The sequence below is a fragment of the Folsomia candida genome, unplaced genomic scaffold, assembly GCF_002217175.1.
Source record: "Folsomia candida strain VU population unplaced genomic scaffold, ASM221717v1 Fcan01_Sc009, whole genome shotgun sequence".
In the NCBI taxonomy this organism is placed as follows: Eukaryota; Metazoa; Arthropoda; class Collembola; order Entomobryomorpha; family Isotomidae; genus Folsomia; species Folsomia candida.
The window spans coordinates 3943302-3961481 of record NW_019091201.1 but is presented as its reverse complement, the minus strand read 5'-3'; the positions used below and the strand labels follow the sequence as shown (position 1 = coordinate 3961481).

Below are 18180 nucleotides of genomic sequence, written 5' to 3'. Positions count from 1 at the left end.
GTATACTTGTTGTATTCTATTATGTACTTAAATCCATTGAGCCAGTTAGTTTTTGCTGTATCGTCACTTTTTCCTCCAATATTTTCCTCCATTTAAAATTCTGCAAGTACTTACACGAGCAATAAAAAGTGCATTTTCCGTAATGGAATTACACAATCAGTTGCATAACTTCAAGTACAATTTTTATGCAAAGGACACAAGTATTTAGCACAAGGACTAAACATACTAAAAATTTCCATTAAAGTAAAATTAGACTCTCGTAAAATTTTCATTTCTAAACAACTTAAAATTTTGAATGATCGTTAAACATTTTTGTTTCAAGATTCCTGTATTAATGTTCTAAATATTTTCATGCGTAAAGTTGCGTATTACAGAGTCAAAGTGTTCAAGATTGGTATATTTATAGTAAAAATACAATCGTTCCATTGCGACCTCAAACTTGACGCACTCGTCTCATTTCGAGTTTGTAGGAAAATCAAACGCCAAAAGTTTAAAGAAACCTCAATGTAAGCATTTCCTTTCAATTTTTTGTCTACAAGAAAAAAGTAGCGAGAGATGGAATGATTGCTCAGGATTCACCATCCTTAGTTTAGAAATAACACCAAAGTGGTTGCTTTAAACCCTTTAAATCCGTCCGTCTAACGTCTCTGTAGCTGCTTATAACGAAGCAATGGCCGCGGAAGCCGTGGGGACATCTGGGAACATTAGCATTGTAGGATAGGGGAGGGAGGGGTTTGTATAAGATGGGCAGATGATGCGGACATCGAATAACCGTGGGGACATTGCCCCTCTGTCGACACCCTTCCGCGGCCACTGCTGCTCACATGTATGTCCTCTGATAAAAAAATAAGTCTCGTTCACTTCCTTCCTTCCCCCTTCTTCTTCCTATATTTGTCAACGAGTGAGATGAGGGTATGCATTCTACGTATTATGTACTTACTCAGCATCAGTGGGGGTGACAAAAACGAAGAATTTCTCATAACGACCAAACCAAATCGTTCGTCTCTTTTTTTATTTTTTCATCACAACTTCTCCAAGATTGGAAAGTTGGAATCTTTTCATCTTCCTCTTCTTCGTCATGACCAGTTCGCCTTGTTGAAATTAGATGCAAATACCGATAAAGAGAGTTGAAAATGAGATATTTGCCTGTCGCATATTTTAAATCGAGTGTCGATGCATCGCTTCGACTTGTGAGACAAGAAGTTTTAAGTGAAATTTGAAATATGTGTGTAATTAGTTATGTACTAAATATGCAAATACTAAACAATATTCAATCTTGTCCATATTATCTCATAAAACCGAACTGCTTGACTTCTCATTTTTCTCGCTTTTTAAATCGAGTGTCGATGCATGGGTTCGATAAGTTTTAAGCAAAATTTGAAATATGTGTGAAATTAGTTATGTACTAAATATGCAAATAGATAAATATGCAATCTTGTCCGTATTATCTCATAAAACGAATCTGCTTGACTTTTCCATGCTAAAATTCCTCCCCAAAAAAACTTGACGCTGAAGATTTCTCAAAATCCAATCCAATTGAACCCGGGAAGCAACTTTGATACTTTTGCACGGCTGGTTACACCCTTTGAAAGGAAAGTTCAAGTCGGATTTCACACTAAAGAAAGTCTTTCTCCGTTTCCCCACATGGTCGATTTGTCCTCGTCACTCCGTCATTTTTTCCTCCGAGGAGAGGAGGCCAGAAGAAGAGTAATGAAATAATGGAAATATATTAAAGTTTCCGAATACATAACATTTGTTGGTTGCTCTCTGCCCGACTAAAAATTAGAACGGATTTTATGCAGAAATTTAGTCCGATTTTGTGCAGAAATTTTGATAGATTTTGTGCAGAAATTTTTTGGGTTTTATGCAGAAATTTAGATGGATTGTATGCAGAAATTTTGCCTTATTTTTTGCAGAAATTTTGCCCAATTTTTTGCAGAAAAACTTTGTGTAAAACAAACTATGCATAATTATGCAAATATTATTCTGCAGAATAAAACAGAAATTTTGACCAGGATTATGCAAACCAATTCTGCATAATTGTATATACATCCAGCTTTTGTCAAGTCCTGCAGAATTCTACACACTAATTTCTACCCGGGACCTCTTTCGTAACAAAACAACAAAAAACCGGTGTTACGTTGCAGAAAAGAAGTGCAAAAAAGAAACTAATTTCGAATGAGATGAAATGAAGAAGAACACCTTTTTTTCACCCAGCCCATCGCCCACACAAAAGACATGCACAATTTAGTGAAAAGCTTTCTCTTTGAATATTCCGGATAGAAATTTAACTCGAGATGAACGTTATGACCGAGAAAAAAGCCGGATCTTGTGCCATGTTTAATAGCATTTTCAAAGCCAGAAGGGCCCCGGGTGTCTTTACTCGGAAAAGAAGTCGCCTTCGTTCATCCAATAATTTAACCTTCTTTGAGCTCCTCGACAATAGAGAATGAATCCAGCGACCCGACCCTGACTACCAGTGGCCGCGGAAGCCGTGGGGACATTAACATTGTGGGATAGGGGGAGGGAGGGGTTTATATAAAATGAGGACATCGAAAAATCGTGGGGACATTGTCCCTCTGGTCTGTCCCCACGTTTCCGCGGCCACTGACTTCTCTATCCGATTGTCTGCAGTAGAGAGAGAAAGTCTAAAGATTTTCTCTCTCTTGTGACATGACATCACCCTGGGGCAAGTGGTGGTAAAAAGCCTTCTACACTTCCCACTACTACCCACCCGTCTTTTATTTGCTAGTAGCACCGACCAACTGCTGTTATATAGATCAACAGACAAACAGTGGGTGTGCAACTGCAATGTTCAATAAAGCGTTAGAACGTGTTAAACAAAGGGGTGAAAGCAGTGCATTTTACGTCAGAATTAGTATTGTATAGTATTTTCCAGTTTGCAAGTGTTTAAACTTGAAGTGTTATCAAGATTTGTGAGGTATGTTTGGAATTTAAGGTTTTGTGACCTTTTTACAGCCTTTTAGGTCAAAACCGAGGTCACTGACCTTTTTAACCTTGATGTGACCTACGGCAAATTTTAATCAGGTCTTTCCCTTGAAGTAAAGACCCATTTTCAAAATTTCATGTCTTTACATCGTTGTGCTCACGAGTGATCGGACCAACAGATGGACAGAAGGACAAACAGACAGACAAACATAACGATCTTATAAAGTGCCTTCACCCCTTAATAATATGACCGTCTTCTTAAACGAAGCGTCCTCGTCCCTGGCACAAAAAGGAGACGGAGCAGGGAACGGACTACTGATTACTTTCACTCTTCTTTCTCCTGGAGAAAGTATTTCTAGAGGAACGATAAAGTAGGACTGGTCCGTCCGTGGTGGTTTTTGGTATCACAACATTACACGGTTAAACTAACACTATTACATCCTTTGCCAGAGTTGTAGGGGAGGAAGTTGTAGATAGATTTCGCTCCGAATTTGCCAATAGCACCGAATTCTGGGTTCCTTTACCCTTTCGCTTTCTCCAATAATTTCTAATGGTGAGGTCCAGTGGCCACGGACAGAGGGACAATGTCCCCACGGTTGTTCGATGTCCCAAACATCTCCCCATGTTACATAAACCTCTCCCTCCCCCAATCCTACAAAATTAATGTCCCCCAGCTTCCGCGGCCACTGGCGCGGTCACCCTATTTATATGAGCAATGCGATGCATACATATCCTCTGAACTCTGCTTGTTGAATTGAGTGCCAATTCGAGCTGAATAACGTCGAACACGGGTTTGAGCTTAGCTTCTTTCTCTAATAGTCAGATTTTCTCGGGAGAAAAGGACTTGAGCTTACACTCCAAGAATTTTCCGGCTTACCCACATTAACACCCGGACTAACAATCCGCCTCCTTGCATTGAATTGAACCTGCCTCTCAGTGGCCGCGGAAGCGTGGGGACAGAGGGACAAATTGGACAATGTCCTCGAAACCTACTTATCTCGCCATCTTATATAAACCATTCCCTCTCTTCCTCCCATCATACAATGTTAATGTCCCCACTGCTTCCGCGGCCACTGTCTCTTCCTCTCTTCTCCCTGGCTGGCATACAAACCAAACCATTTTGATTCGATAGCAGACCAGACGGGCAAAAGTGATGGGATGCTTTCTCCCTCGAAACGTAACGTCTCCTCCGCTGCTCCGAGGCGTGACGAGAATTCATGCAATTACACAATGAATGAATGAAACTTGGTTAAGACCAAGATAAGCTGGGCAGCTTAAATTTGGAGAGGCCAAGACAAGACAGTGATAATTATTGTGCTCACTCACTCTTGGGCCTTACTCTTCCATGATAATTAATGGGTTATCGCCTTTTCCTCCTCTTCAACAAGTCAAGCTAGCACACTTGTCAAGGTAAAGAATGGAGGTATACATTATCTGGAAACAAGTCGAATAATTCCGGCCTAATGCAGAATTATTGTAAGTTCTGTAAACAATAGCTTTCACTTAACACTGCATTTCAAATATGACAATCAACAACAACAACGGACCAAAAACACTCCGCAATTATAGTCGCGGGGGTCTAGCAGCATTATTTACATTTTCCTGTCATTGTTGCCACTCTAACTTTGAAAGAAAGAGTCAAATTTACAACCATAAAGAGGATTTCATTTCATGAAAACAAGATTCATAAACAAGTCGCTAACCTCGCGAACAACTTTTGCCGGAGAATCATGTAAAATGCAGTTATTACTTGTGTAAATAAATACGAATCTGGCTCCGTCTTCTTATCACAATTTTATGCATAGTCAGAGACAAAGAGAGATACATAAATTGTATGTTTGGAGCATAGTTTATGTTGTTAATATGCAGGACAAACGGATCCATTCTGTGAGTAAAGTAAATAGTGTACAAACCACAAGGACGACGCTACTGATCATGTGCTTTCTCTTCTGGTCCCTAGTGATTTCCGCCAATCTCGTTTATTACTTGTGTGTGTGCAATATAACACATACATTTGTCTCCATAAATCCTACACGAACAGATAAGCCAAGCAGATACAGAGGGAGAGAGAGACTAATAATAATGGGGGTGATCAATTTAATGCAAACCTAATACATATTTTAGCCTAGTGCAGTGGCCGCGGAAGCGTGGGGACAGGGTAATAATGTCCCTATGGTTATTTGATGTACCCATCATCAGGCCATGCTACATAATTCCTTTCTTCCTCCATCCTACAATGTTAATGTCCCCACAGCTTCCGCGGCCACTGGATTTAATGCAAACTTAATACATATTTTAGCCTAATACAGTGACCGCGGAGGACAGAGGGACAATGTCCCCACCGTTATTCGATGTCGGCATCATCTTATATAAACCCCTGCCTCCTCCATCCCACAATGTTACTGTCCCCGCACGGCTTCCGCGGCCACTGGCCTAATGACGCGTATGTACATACACTTTGTGACTAAACAAACGGATTTGATGCCATGTTTGAGAAGTGAGTGAGGTGCGTGCCTCCCATTAAAATTGGCTTGTTAATAATCCAATCCGACCCGACTACTTGCTAATGATGAATAAAAGCTTTCTCGCCTTTTCGCCAAGTGCTGATACGATGGATGTTTTATCCGAGGGAAGATCTATCTACTATGGCTGACAGAAGTAATAAATCAGTGGCCGCGGACAGAGGGACAATGTCCCCACGGTTATTCGTCGATATCCCCATCATCTCCCCACGTTAGTTAAACCCGTCCCTTCCCTATCCTACAATGTTATTGTCCCCACGGCTTCAGCGGCCACTGGTCATAATACTGCGACATCATCCACCTCGTCTCTCTCCCCCCTGTCGCGATATTTTACTGCCCAATTAGTCATCATCATCAAAGGGAAGAGGAGAGATTTAAAATCTTCAAATCTATCTCGTGGTCGGTATGAACACGATGGAAATAATAATAATGTCTTTATAGACTGGTTTTTTCCACACACATAAAGACGACATCTATTTACTAGTGTATTTATCTAACGAGAAGATGCAGACGGTGAGAATAAAAATAAAAATCTGCATTTTTTTCTTTAAAAAACTCGAATTTATTGAATCGAATCTTCTTCTCCTCTATTTAATAAAAAAGACGAGATTTTTCTCTATCTATTTTGCTTCCCTTGCTGAATCCATTTTGCTTTGATCTCACTATTTTCTTTAGACTGAACCAATTACAAATCTCATTTACTCCCAGCTCCTTACTTTCTGTGTGTTACGTTCAGTGGCCGCGGAAGCGTGTGACAATGTCCCCACAGTTGTTCGATGTCCGCATCATCTTCCCATCTTATACAAAACCGTCTCTCCCCCTATCCTACAATTTTAATGTCCCCCGATGTCCCCACGGCTTCCGCGGCCACTGATTACGTTACGAGAGGAAAATAGGAGAGAGAGATGGAGTGTGGGCACATGTTTGGAATATTTACGGGCGATTAGAATAAATATTTCTTCGACTTTTTCCCTGTCAACCAGCCAGCCAGCGAAGCTCGATGTGTGTTCTGTCGAGAAAAACATGGCAGCTTGCAAACTCATACTTTCTTTTCTTCTCCGGGGGAGGAAAGAAATGAAGAAAAAATACCAAGTTTTCCAGTAAAAAGTTCGGTCTGTCCCCTCCAATTTTTCTACAACAACGGATGCATTCGACGTTATTTTATTTGCCCGATTGGAACAATATTTTGGGACAAAAAAGAAAACTGGTTTGTTCGTGTCCTGGAGTGATATTGAGTCTAATGGAACATGAAATTTGGTCCGAATAATAATAAATGTCCCAACTGTTCAGTCAGATTTTTTTGGTGATATTTTCACTGGAAAAATGAAAATCTGAGAATATGTAAATAAATATAAAGTAAATAAAATTCGTAAAAGATTTGAAAATTGATGGATTTCATTTCCATTGCATTATTTAAAATTGTAATTCCGAAGAAAAAATTGGATAAAAATTTGAACCCCTTTCCTGCAAAAATTTGGCTCAGTTTTCTGCAAAAAACTTTTATAAAGAGCGATTTGGCAAAATTATGCATATAGATTCCACAGAATTGAACCTATAAAAAATTTTTCGGCCGGATTATGCAAAAAATTTACATACACAACTAAATAAAATATGCATCTAAATAGCTTTTGTCAAATAAATACTGCAGAATTCATCACAATAATTTCTACTCGACTCCTCGACTTGAAACTTGATGGTTTCTACCCCGTTTTTATTAACTCCGTCTTAAAGACCGACCATGACCAAAAACCGTGTACTTTATTGTATTACACTCTCATTAAATTGACAATTTGGAGAACTGCATCCAAAAACAGGATGTTCTTGCAACCATAAAACTCGATTTAATGAAGGACACGACTACGACGAGGACGAGAATCAGATTATCGCTCTTCTTCTGCTGATGTTTAGGAATAGACGACATTTCGTTGGGTTTGATAGAGACAAACGAAATTACCCGTTACGTTCGTCGCCGGAGTAAATGTAATCGTAATCTCGCCTCCCAGGAGGAGACTCTCATCCCCATTCAAATATCCGAAATGACAGTTCCCCAACCGGACTATTTGGCTTTAAGAGGGTAATTAGCCGGAAAACTGAGGAGGAGCATTTCATAGTCAGCTATCTAAGAAGAAGAAGACGAACAGAGAAAGCGGAGACAGTCCAAATAAACTTTCGCCTAGTTTTCTCTCCCTCTTTCGTAGTCTTCTTTGATTGGCGATATCATCGTTGACAAGTAGTTAGTGGAGGATTAGAGAGAAAGAGAATCTTCATCGGGTTTTTACCTGGTAGGCAAAATACCCGGGGTTTTTACGTAACAAGTTTTTTAGCAGGTTTTTTTTTAGAAATGATAAAATGACTTTGTTTTCGTGGGTTAAATGAGCCTCAATTTTTTTACCTTGCAGAAAAAATACAGAGTTTAAATGTTTTTTTACGTAACAAGTTTTGTTAGCAGTTTTTTTTAGAAATTGAACTATTTTATGATGAAATTACTTTGCTTTTAATTAAATAAACTTCAATTTGTTTACCAGGTAGTCAAAATACTCAGGTTTAAATGTTGTTTACGTAACAAATTTTTTTAGCAGTGTTTTTTATAAAAATTAAAATATTTTAGTGATGCTTTTGTGTAAATGAACCTCAGGTTTTTATCTGATAGTCAAAACACAGGGTTTAAATGTTTTTTTTTTACGTAACAAGTTTTTTTTAGCAGTTTATCTTTAGAAATTGAAATATTTTATGATCAAATATCCTGGGTAAACAAACCTCAATTTTTTACCTGACAGTCAAAATACCGGGATTCGCAGTGTTTTTTTACGTCTTAAGTTGCGTCACAATTTTTTTCGCAATTTTTTTATGATGAAAAATGACTTCCTTTTTACGTAGATGAACCTCAATCAACCGTGTTTTTTGGTCTTTTCATAAAACTAAATCTATGTAAACGTGTTTGCGACACATTTAAATAAATTACTACACTAATTAAAAATCTAGAGAGAAAGTACAAAAAACTTTTCCTGACCTGATTAGCCCGGGACTTCATTTCACCGTTGTGCTAATCCTCCGGCGTGACGCTGTTCTATGTTCTTTTTTAAGATCCAAAACGTCCAAATGTCACCAGCACACAAAGTAAGTAAGTAAGGTAACACAATAATCTAATTAGTTAATTAGAGCAGTCTCTCGTTTAAGAGGAGTCAAACAGGAGTGAAAGTAAAACTCACGTGGAGTTGGAGACACGACAGAAAGTAACGAATTTAGCCGTATATTTGTTTACCCCACTTACTCCTTGTTAGTTTAGTTACACAAGTTTTGCTAATTACACAAACACTACGACCAAACCAGGTAAAGTTTCGTAAAGTGTGTGTTTTAAGGAGTCTTGAGTGTCACTGACGAATATACACGAAAACACTATGAAGTTCCGGAGTTGATACGATTATTTTTTCCGCAGGTGATCTCCTCTCAAGCGTAAAAAGTCGTTTAAACAATTAAATTTGACTTTTATTTCCTTTTCCTTTGTTGACTTTGTAATCCGAGCCTTAGAAAAAAAATTTACATCAAAAATTTACTCGCAATTTAGGCTTTTCCTTTGTAGTTGTTGTTGTTGTTACTGAATTCTGTGATTCGCATTCTTTTTCAGCTACAAAATTACGAAACATAAAGCACATCTTGATATGGATAAATTTCTTAAATGCCACAATGTACATATGTAAATATGGATAAGATACAGCGTGAAGCGACTTTTAGGTAAGTAAAAACTACGTCAGATTAGTATGCGAAAAGATTTATTTCGCCACTAATCCAATTAGCTGGATTTCTTGGTGGGAATTTACTTGCTGGGATTCATTTACGGTAATAGCAATAAACATTAGCATTAGATTTGCACATGGGCATAATCACTCCCACTGGAAAATGGTATGTAGTTTTGTTTTGTATTAAATATTTGCTGGGCTTGCTTGCTTCTGGAATATTATTATTATTACGCTCGGAAATATTTTGCTGCCTGGCCTTGGAATAATTTTCACTTTACGAGATCCTTCTTGATAACTTGAGTTGAGATCAAGAGAACAAAACACTGGTTAAAAATGGGCACACGAAGGTTTAATTCATGTAAGAATGTCTTGCTCTTTTACGTTTTACTTTTCGTGTAAATGTCACCAATTAATTTTTATGTTTTTTTTGTTTCCAGTTATTAATGAATATTCTGGTGATGATGACTTTATCGCGAAAAACTGGGTTGACGTCCTGTATATCGAGTGAGGCGTGAAAAAGTGAAAGGTCACGTGAAAACGGGGCTTATCTTGGGTTATGTCTACAAGTGGATAAGATTTAATTCATTAAAAAGCCAGGGTAAAGGTGGAGAATTTTGCAGATACGAATTATTATTTTCATGTATTTCTAACTGTTTTTGATATGAAGATGACTAAATAAATCTCTCTCGCTTTTTGCACTTGGAGACTTGTTCCGATGGCACTTTGGAGATTTAACGGGAAGCCGTGTAATTATTTAAGGATGTAAAACGCCCCGTGTTCATTTCTGGAGGTTCAGGTTCAGGTGGATGGGTCGACTTTGAATATTACTCCTTTCGCCTTGTCAAGCAGAAATGGGGGGAAAGGACCCGGCTAGAATTCCCATCTCAATAATAAAATGTCACTAAAACGGTTTCCTTTATGATACTCTTGCTCCTCTTTTCACTTCTGCTTTCTTTCTTCCTCCAGATTGTGAGATGGAGGTGGCGGTGGCGACGATGGCGTCGGATTTACGACCTGTTAAGAGAAACGTTCAGTGTTTTAGAGAAATGCGGGCAAAGATATTTTGGTGGGTGTGGAGTTCAGGTGCAATTCTTTAAAGTGTGACAGTAGCCGCGGAAGCTGGGGGGACATTAACATTGTAGGGTAGGGGGAGGCAGGGGTTTATATAAGATGAGGAGATGATGCGGACATCGAATAACCGTGGGGACATTGTCCCTCTGTCCGCACCCTTCCGCGGCCACTGTTTAAAATTGTGGAGGTAACATGTAAAGCGTGGTACTTTGCTTTCTTCTACTGTTATGACTTTCATGAATGGACGGGTTATATGTTTCTGCTCATTTATTTTTCGTGTGTGTGTATGTACATCAATTGTCGTCTGTGTCCTCGTGTGATGAGATGAGAAGTGCTTGTCGTCTGTGTTGTTGTAACAAGTTTTATTAGCGAATTTGCATATGTGTGAAGGAAGCGAACAACACGACGACGCGTATTAGCAATTCTCTCGAATAATTAAGTACGTAAGTGAATGACATGTTTGGTAAAGTTGGGGCTAATGTTGTCTCTAACATGTCACGATTTGTAATTTTATAGAAAGAGAAACCCTGTAGTGTCGTCCGTCTTGATTTGCTAATTTATTTAGTACGGTGTCAAATTTGTGTGTATGTATTACCATGAACGATTGCTACTGAAGAAGACAGTATCTATGTATTTTGTTATTAGTATTTATTAGTTATTGGTAAATAATAATTTGGTATTTATTATCCAAACCTAGCTGATAAATTGTCAGTGATAATGGAGGTCTCCCAGAGCATGCTCTCGGATTTTGAGCAAATTAGTTTAAAATGATCACAGATTTAATTAGGATCAAATTTGCGAAAGACACGATCTCCCAATGGGCACGTTTGGCAGAGATATTTGCATCCGAAGAGGAGAAAATGCACAGTAAAGTCGACAAATTTAACATTTTCCAAATTTACTGCGCGTTTTCTCCTCTTCGGATGCAAATATCTCCGCCAAACGTGCCCATTGGGAGATCGTGTCTTTCGCAAATTTCATCCTAATTAACTTTGTCATCAATTGACACTACTTTGCTCAAAATCGGAGAGCATACGCTGGGAAACCTCCATTGTAAGTAATCAAGCCGAATTTTTGTGTCGTTTTTTGCAAATATGCCACAATTTTAAAACAGAAATGATCGAGTATGTACCAACATGCAACCAAATACTTAAATATTAATAAGTGGTTCACTCATAGAAGAACATGTACTCAAACATGCGTAATTTAAGTTGGAAACACGTTTCGAGACATGATTTACTGGAATTTTTTTATTCACTTGGCACAAAAAAATGCTTTTTATTATTCTGCACAACTCATCTTCATTTCACATCCGCAGTGGAAGAAGAGAGACACTCTAAAATTCAGTCAGACATAAATCCATATTGACATTTATACAAATTGATTTCTACCATTAATCATGATTCCTTATTACTCTTTGGAAGTCATCAGATATGCAAATTTTTTGTATTGCGTTGTCATAATCATTTCTGCCAGGGATGAAATGAAGGATGTTGGTAAATATTGAAATTGATTATTAAAAGTGAGGGTGCTCCAAGCAGTGGTGGAAGAAATATCGAATAAAATCTTGTCATGAGGGTACATATGTATTCGCCAGCCAGATGCTGTTTGTATGAAAAAGTGCAATGAACCGCAAGTTAAATGGAATCTAATCCGTCATCCAGATTTGTATCTGCAGATTTTCATGGTGTGGTGTAATTAATCGTTAATATTTCTTGAAAAAAAAATATTTGGAAAAGTAAATAAGGAAAGTGGTGGAATCAATTTATTCGGAACATGTAATTAGTTCAGATTGAAATTTTGAAAAAATTGATTTCTGGTCAGCTACAAAAAAAAATGCAATTTTTGCAAAGTAAATGATTGAATCAATTTAGTTGAATAATTTAGATGAGATTGGAATTTTGGAGAAATTGGAAAACACTGCATAAAAATTTACTTCTGCAAAATAAATGATTTTATTTATTTAGTTTTTGAATAATCCAATTCTGGTTGAAATTTTTGAAGCTAAATTGAAATGTGGTCAGAAAACTAATCTTTTCATGGAATTTTACATGAGATGAACTTTAATCTAAAAAAAACCATTAAAAGTGCAGATAACCATTATCCGAGTGCATAGGTAATCTTGATTTTTTTCTCATAATCATAATATATTTTTCCTTTAGATGAAACATAAGTGCAGCGATTTAGTCTGTTTATGGTGGAGTTGAGGTGCTGCAAATCACCTTCGCTATTAGATTAGCACTTTTGTACGAGAACAAAACTGATAATTAAATATAATAAGCGACGAAAGAATGACGACGACGCTTTAAAAGTCTTAGCAGTGCAATAATCTCGTATCTTCATTATTCATTGTGTTACCACCACTCTCTAAACTCGGCATGTGGACGGGGCATATATGGGCAAGAACAACTTTTAAATCTTGGCCGAGCCAGTCATCACTTCCTTCCTTAAAAAACCAACCGAATGAAGGAAGATAAAGGGACGGAATGAGTATGGAAATAAAATCTGGAAATATTTACTAGAAAAAAAATATTCGTATAAGATGAATAAATCGTGTTGTTTGTGCATAGTCTCATTTTTAAAGTTTGAATATCGGGAAAGATTGATATCTTGCATGTCGAATGTATTATAGGGAAATCCGTGAAAATTTTAATTTACAATTTCCATCAGCAAATTTCTGGAAATATTTGTATCCTTCTAACTGAAATAAATCCCTTTTTTTATCAATTTTGAAAGTGAAGAAATAAAATTGAAATCTGTTATATTGTCAATTTATTTTAAACCTTTACAAAAATCTGAATTCGACTATTTACCTCAGCAAATGAAATTTAATAGGTAAAACAGGGTCTGGAAATATTTTTAAATGCATACTCGTATCCTTTTAACTTAAATAAATCGTTTTGTTGCAAAATTTTGAATTTTAAATTTTGAAAACGAAAATTATAACGTTATATTTCAAGTTTTCATAAATTTTTACAAAGTTTTTTGATTACAAAACTCTTTATTTGTCTATTTACCTCAGAAATTTAATAGGATTACCGGATCACCAAAAATATTCATATCCTCACAATTTAAAATAAACTATAGTATTGCTAAATTTAAAATCTCTTACTACAACACTTGATCTTTTATATCGCATTTATTCAAAAAAAATCTGTGAAAATATCAAATTCGACTTTTTACTCCAGCAAACTACTCCTGTTTTTTTAACCATACGATCCTCGACGTCATCACTCTCATTACTAATAGCATTGCAGTGGTGACGTCGAGGGTCGTATCGTAAATAAATAGACTGTAAATACAAAATTTATCTTTTACATCGCATTTATTCCAACATCTGTAAAAATTTCAAATTCGACTTTTTACCCCAGCAAAATAAATACAAAATTCAAATCGAAATTATGAAATTCCGGTTGTTTTCAAGTTGTAAAACAATCCATAATTTGTTTGTTACGGGATGAAATGAAATCGATTCCTACGTTCAAAATGTAATCGCCAGCCAGCCAAACTCACCCCACGAGTTATTTCATTTCAACACATTTTATGGATCGAACCCGTACTGACCGACCGACCAAAATGGTAAAAGCCGGTATTACAACGCGACCAGGGCAAGTCTGTGTCTGCATAATTATGATAATGTTGCATTGTGGTTGGTGCGTAAGTACGTACCAATCCTGCAATTTACTATCAGGCCAAAACACTCACGAACAAGGGAAGACACGACCACGACGCCTAAAAAGAACAACCCCTGGACAAGACATTTTTCACCTTCTCACACTAAAGTTGAATCTGGTATTATTTTATGACCTCTCTTCTCTCTAGTGAATAAAGTAATGTTGTTGATGATGGGTGACTCAATATTCTAGATTCGACACTCAACCAGTGACCGCGGAAGGGTGGGGACACAACAGAGGGACAATGTCCCCACGGTTGTTCGATATCCGCATCATCTGCCCATCTGGTATAAACCTGTCCCTCCCCCAAACCTACAATGTTAATGTTCCCCGATGTCCCCACGGCTTCCACGGCCACTGAATTTATAAGAGTATAACATACTTTTATGCAGTGGCCGCGGAAGCGTGAGTGCGGACAGAGGGACAATGTCCCCCCGGTTATTCGATGTCCGCATCATCTTATATAAACCCGTCCCTCCCCCACCCTACAATGTTAACGTCCCCACGCCTTCCGCGGCCATTGCTACATACCAGACTAAGCCATGCAATTTAGTACGTACTCACCCTTTCCTCACTAAAAAAACTGCCCACGCACAAACTTACACGCTCAATTTGTTCAGGATGCCATGCCAGGAGAGAACTTTTGTCGATACTGTATTTACATATGTACATACGCAAGAAAAGAAATGGTTGAAAATGCAACTGACTAAGCAACGCTTCTAAGAAGAAACATAAACATTGCATGGATTGAATTCTGACAAGATTTTTTCAACATGACACCACACCAGCCAAGTCAAGGCAGAAGCGCAAGGATGGTCGTTCAACCAGACGCGTCATTCAGAACAATACGACACGTTTACATTTCAATCCGTCCGTGTTTCCTTTTATTATTCGTTTCGTTTTATGGCCAAGATTGCTTTTTTATTTAAAGCCCTCGCCTCCAAGTCGAATCGGAGGGTGTCTGACTTGACTGGTGGTTATCGGGATCCATCGAATATCGAATCTATCTATACAATTTGACGACACGTTGTTCTCCTCAAAACAGATGCATGAGTGGATGGATGGATAAATGGATAAATGGACGACGTTTTTATGAGCGACATCGCGATAGAATTGCATTGTGTTCGAATTGAAAGTCATGCATGCGTATGTATGGATGTGTATGATCAGTGGCCGCGGAATACAGAGGGACAATGTCCCCACGGTTGTTGGATGTCGGCATCATCTGCCCATGTTATATAAACCCCTGCCTCCCTTATCCTACAATGGCAATGTCCCCACGGCTTCCGCGGCCACTGGATGTGATGGGAGACGTGTTATATTGTTGTGCGATTTGATTTGATTATGTTTTGACGGTCATGCCTAAAACGACACTCCTCAGAAAATAAGAATAAATAAAAAAGAATGTCATACACATTGTCAATCTGGGCACGATGAAGAGACGACGTTGTTATTAAGGATATCATTTATTAGGAAATGACAACAATTTTAGGTATAAAATCAGGCAAATAAACCCATAAAATTCATTAAACTCATTAAAGATTAGATTTAATTTAATTTCGTGCCATGCATTGAATTGAGCGTTATTTTGCATGTAGAACGAACAGTAGTAAATAAATTGAATTTTTATTTTATTCCCGATAAGTGCATTGTCAATTATTGTGTATGTACATGAGTCAGTTTTTATTATGGTCCACTTCACGACCAAGTCCAACTTTCTATCACATCAGCATATTTAAATATATTTATTATGAGAGTTTTGACCCGATGTTGGCTCTGCCTGCTTGCTAAGTTAGTACTGCATCTCATTTTTTTATAATGAGTAACACCGTGTATCCTTTTTTATTTTGTGATGTGATGATGTTCATTGTGTCCTGTTTTTTTTCTCGAGATACAGTGTCGTCCAATAAATAGTGGACGTTGAACTGCATTATCTTGTCGTGTCGTCATTTTGTCAGGTTATGTATGAATAGCACACTGTTAGAAATCTGGTATAGTCAGGCAGGTATTGATTTCCCGGTGTTAAAGTTGATGCCGCTTGATATTAAAATTATGGTGGTGAGTAAAAACTTGCTACCGAAAAGTTTAATACCGAGCTATTACTACACGAATTACCAATGCCACTTTAGTAGAGTCATGAATTAATACGGCTTGCTATTATTTTTATACTGGATTTCTACACTGTTAGAAATCTGGTATAGTCAGGCACATATTTATTTCTCGGTCTTGAAGTTGCTACCGCTTGGTATTAAAACTATACCGGTGCTTAAAAACTTGATTCCGGTATAGTAAAATTTTAATAATACCGAGCTATTACTACAAGGTATTACTTATCAATACCACTTTGGCAGAGTCATACATGAATACCGCTTGGTATTATTTTAATACCGGATTTCTAAGAGTGCCCAGTAAAAGGTGATGTGATGGTAGTGTCGTTAGGACGAGATGAGTGATCAATTTACAGAAAATTCATGCACAATTCCACCCACTCGAGGAACTATTTTCATCCTTCTTTCGAGTGAATGGTTCGTGTCATAAATGTATTGACGATAAAATTTCCACTCGGGTGGGTAGAAAGTGAAAGAAAGAAAGCTACATTTAACAAATGGATACAACGAGGAGGCGAGGGATAGAAATTGATTTCTTTACTAGCGTCGTTTCGTTCCTCGTAATCGCGTCGCTTCGTCGCGTCGAAAATATATATGTATCTCGTTGTCAAACAAACAATAGCGGAACGAAACCATCCGTCTCCCTTCAAGCAGTGGCCGCGGAACAGGGGGACAATGTTCCCACGGTTGTTCGATGTCCGCATCATCTCCCCATGTCATATAATCCCCTATTCTACAATGTTAATGCCCCCAGATGTCCCCACGGCTTCCGCGGCCACTGGGAGAATTTAGGCTACTCAAATGTATGAATATGATGCAGTGGCCGCGGAAGTGTGGGGACAATGTCACCACGGTTGTTCGATGTCCGCATAATCTCCCCACGTTATATAAACCCCCTGCCTCCTTTATCGTACAATTTTAATGTCCCCTCATGTCCCCACGGCTTCCGCGGTTACTGCCTTTAATACGAAATATGTCTAAACATGCAGATGTATATGCATATGTGCTTCTCTCTTTTTTCGAAAAATTACTGTGGTCCGACAATCAATAACCTAAACCAAACCGAATCACAAATTGCACTGATAAAAGCAAATCGATCAAGTGTAACTGCTCGTTAAAGGAAAATAATAACAAAAAAGGCGAGTCCCATTTTATACGTGGGAGTGAGGAGAGTTTACTTATTTACTTATTTACGTAACAATTCGATTGGATAATAAATGGGGAAAGAAAACTACTTTATATGCAAGATTCTCGTTGAGATATGCACGTTAATAATTTAGCACGTGTTTGTGCGTCCTTAGGATCAATGGCCGCGGAAGCGTGGGGACAGAGGAACAATGTCGCTACAGTCGTGTTACATATAAACCCTTTCCTCCCGTATCATACAATATTAATGTCCCCACAGCTTCCGCGGCCACTGATTACATGTTTACAACGCTAAATTCACAGACAGAGGATGAACTACACTGGCCGCAGAAGCGTGGGGGACAGAGGGACAATGTCCCCATCATCTCCCCATGTTATATAAACCCCTGCCTCCCCCATCCTACAATGTTAATACCCCCACCGTTTCCGCGGCCACTGAGGAGGATACGTGCATAGGTGTTTGTACATACACCTTACATAAATCGAGGCACTAAAGAACTGCTCTCCTGGTAGTATTACATATTATTAATTGGAATATATACCAAGCTTAGTTAATGAGGAGCAGCTCATTTTCTTTCAAAATGAGATAAATTAATTGGATTTGACTCATTATGTCGACTCATTAATAAATGCAGCACGGGCTGATCAACTTTAATTCACTGACTGTCAGGTCAAGTTATCTTGACGTGATTTGATTTTGATCTCGCCAGCTTTTGCATTAAATACATGTTAAAACGCTGTGTTAATTACTTTCTCTCTCCGGTATAAAGGAAAATGTGTATAATCATAGGCAAGAAACCCCACTGATTGAGCAAAATCCATATATTTAGGTAGAGCCGGATTACATATGTTATACTATTTATTAATTTATGTACACGTAGCTGCTTGCCCCTGATTTACGACTGGGTCCTATTTGTAATCCAATTTTATGTGTACAAAGACATTAATTAAACGGAAATTAATACGAGGATGG

The 18180-nt window shown here is 38.0% G+C and overlaps 1 protein-coding gene across 7 annotated transcripts in view; it reads right to left on the bottom strand.

Moving 5' to 3' along the window:
- Positions 1-18180, bottom strand: part of LOC110854193 (tyrosine-protein phosphatase Lar) — a 224196-nt gene that overhangs the window by 200490 nt on the left and 5526 nt on the right. For all 7 annotated transcript variants that reach the window (XM_035854767.1, XM_035854764.1, XM_035854765.1 and 4 more), the window contains exon 2: positions 8482-10222. In XM_035854767.1, coding sequence (XP_035710660.1) covers positions 8482-8502 — 21 coding nt within the window. In that variant the 5' untranslated portion in view covers positions 8503-10222. The remainder of the gene's footprint in view (positions 1-8481; positions 10223-18180) is intronic.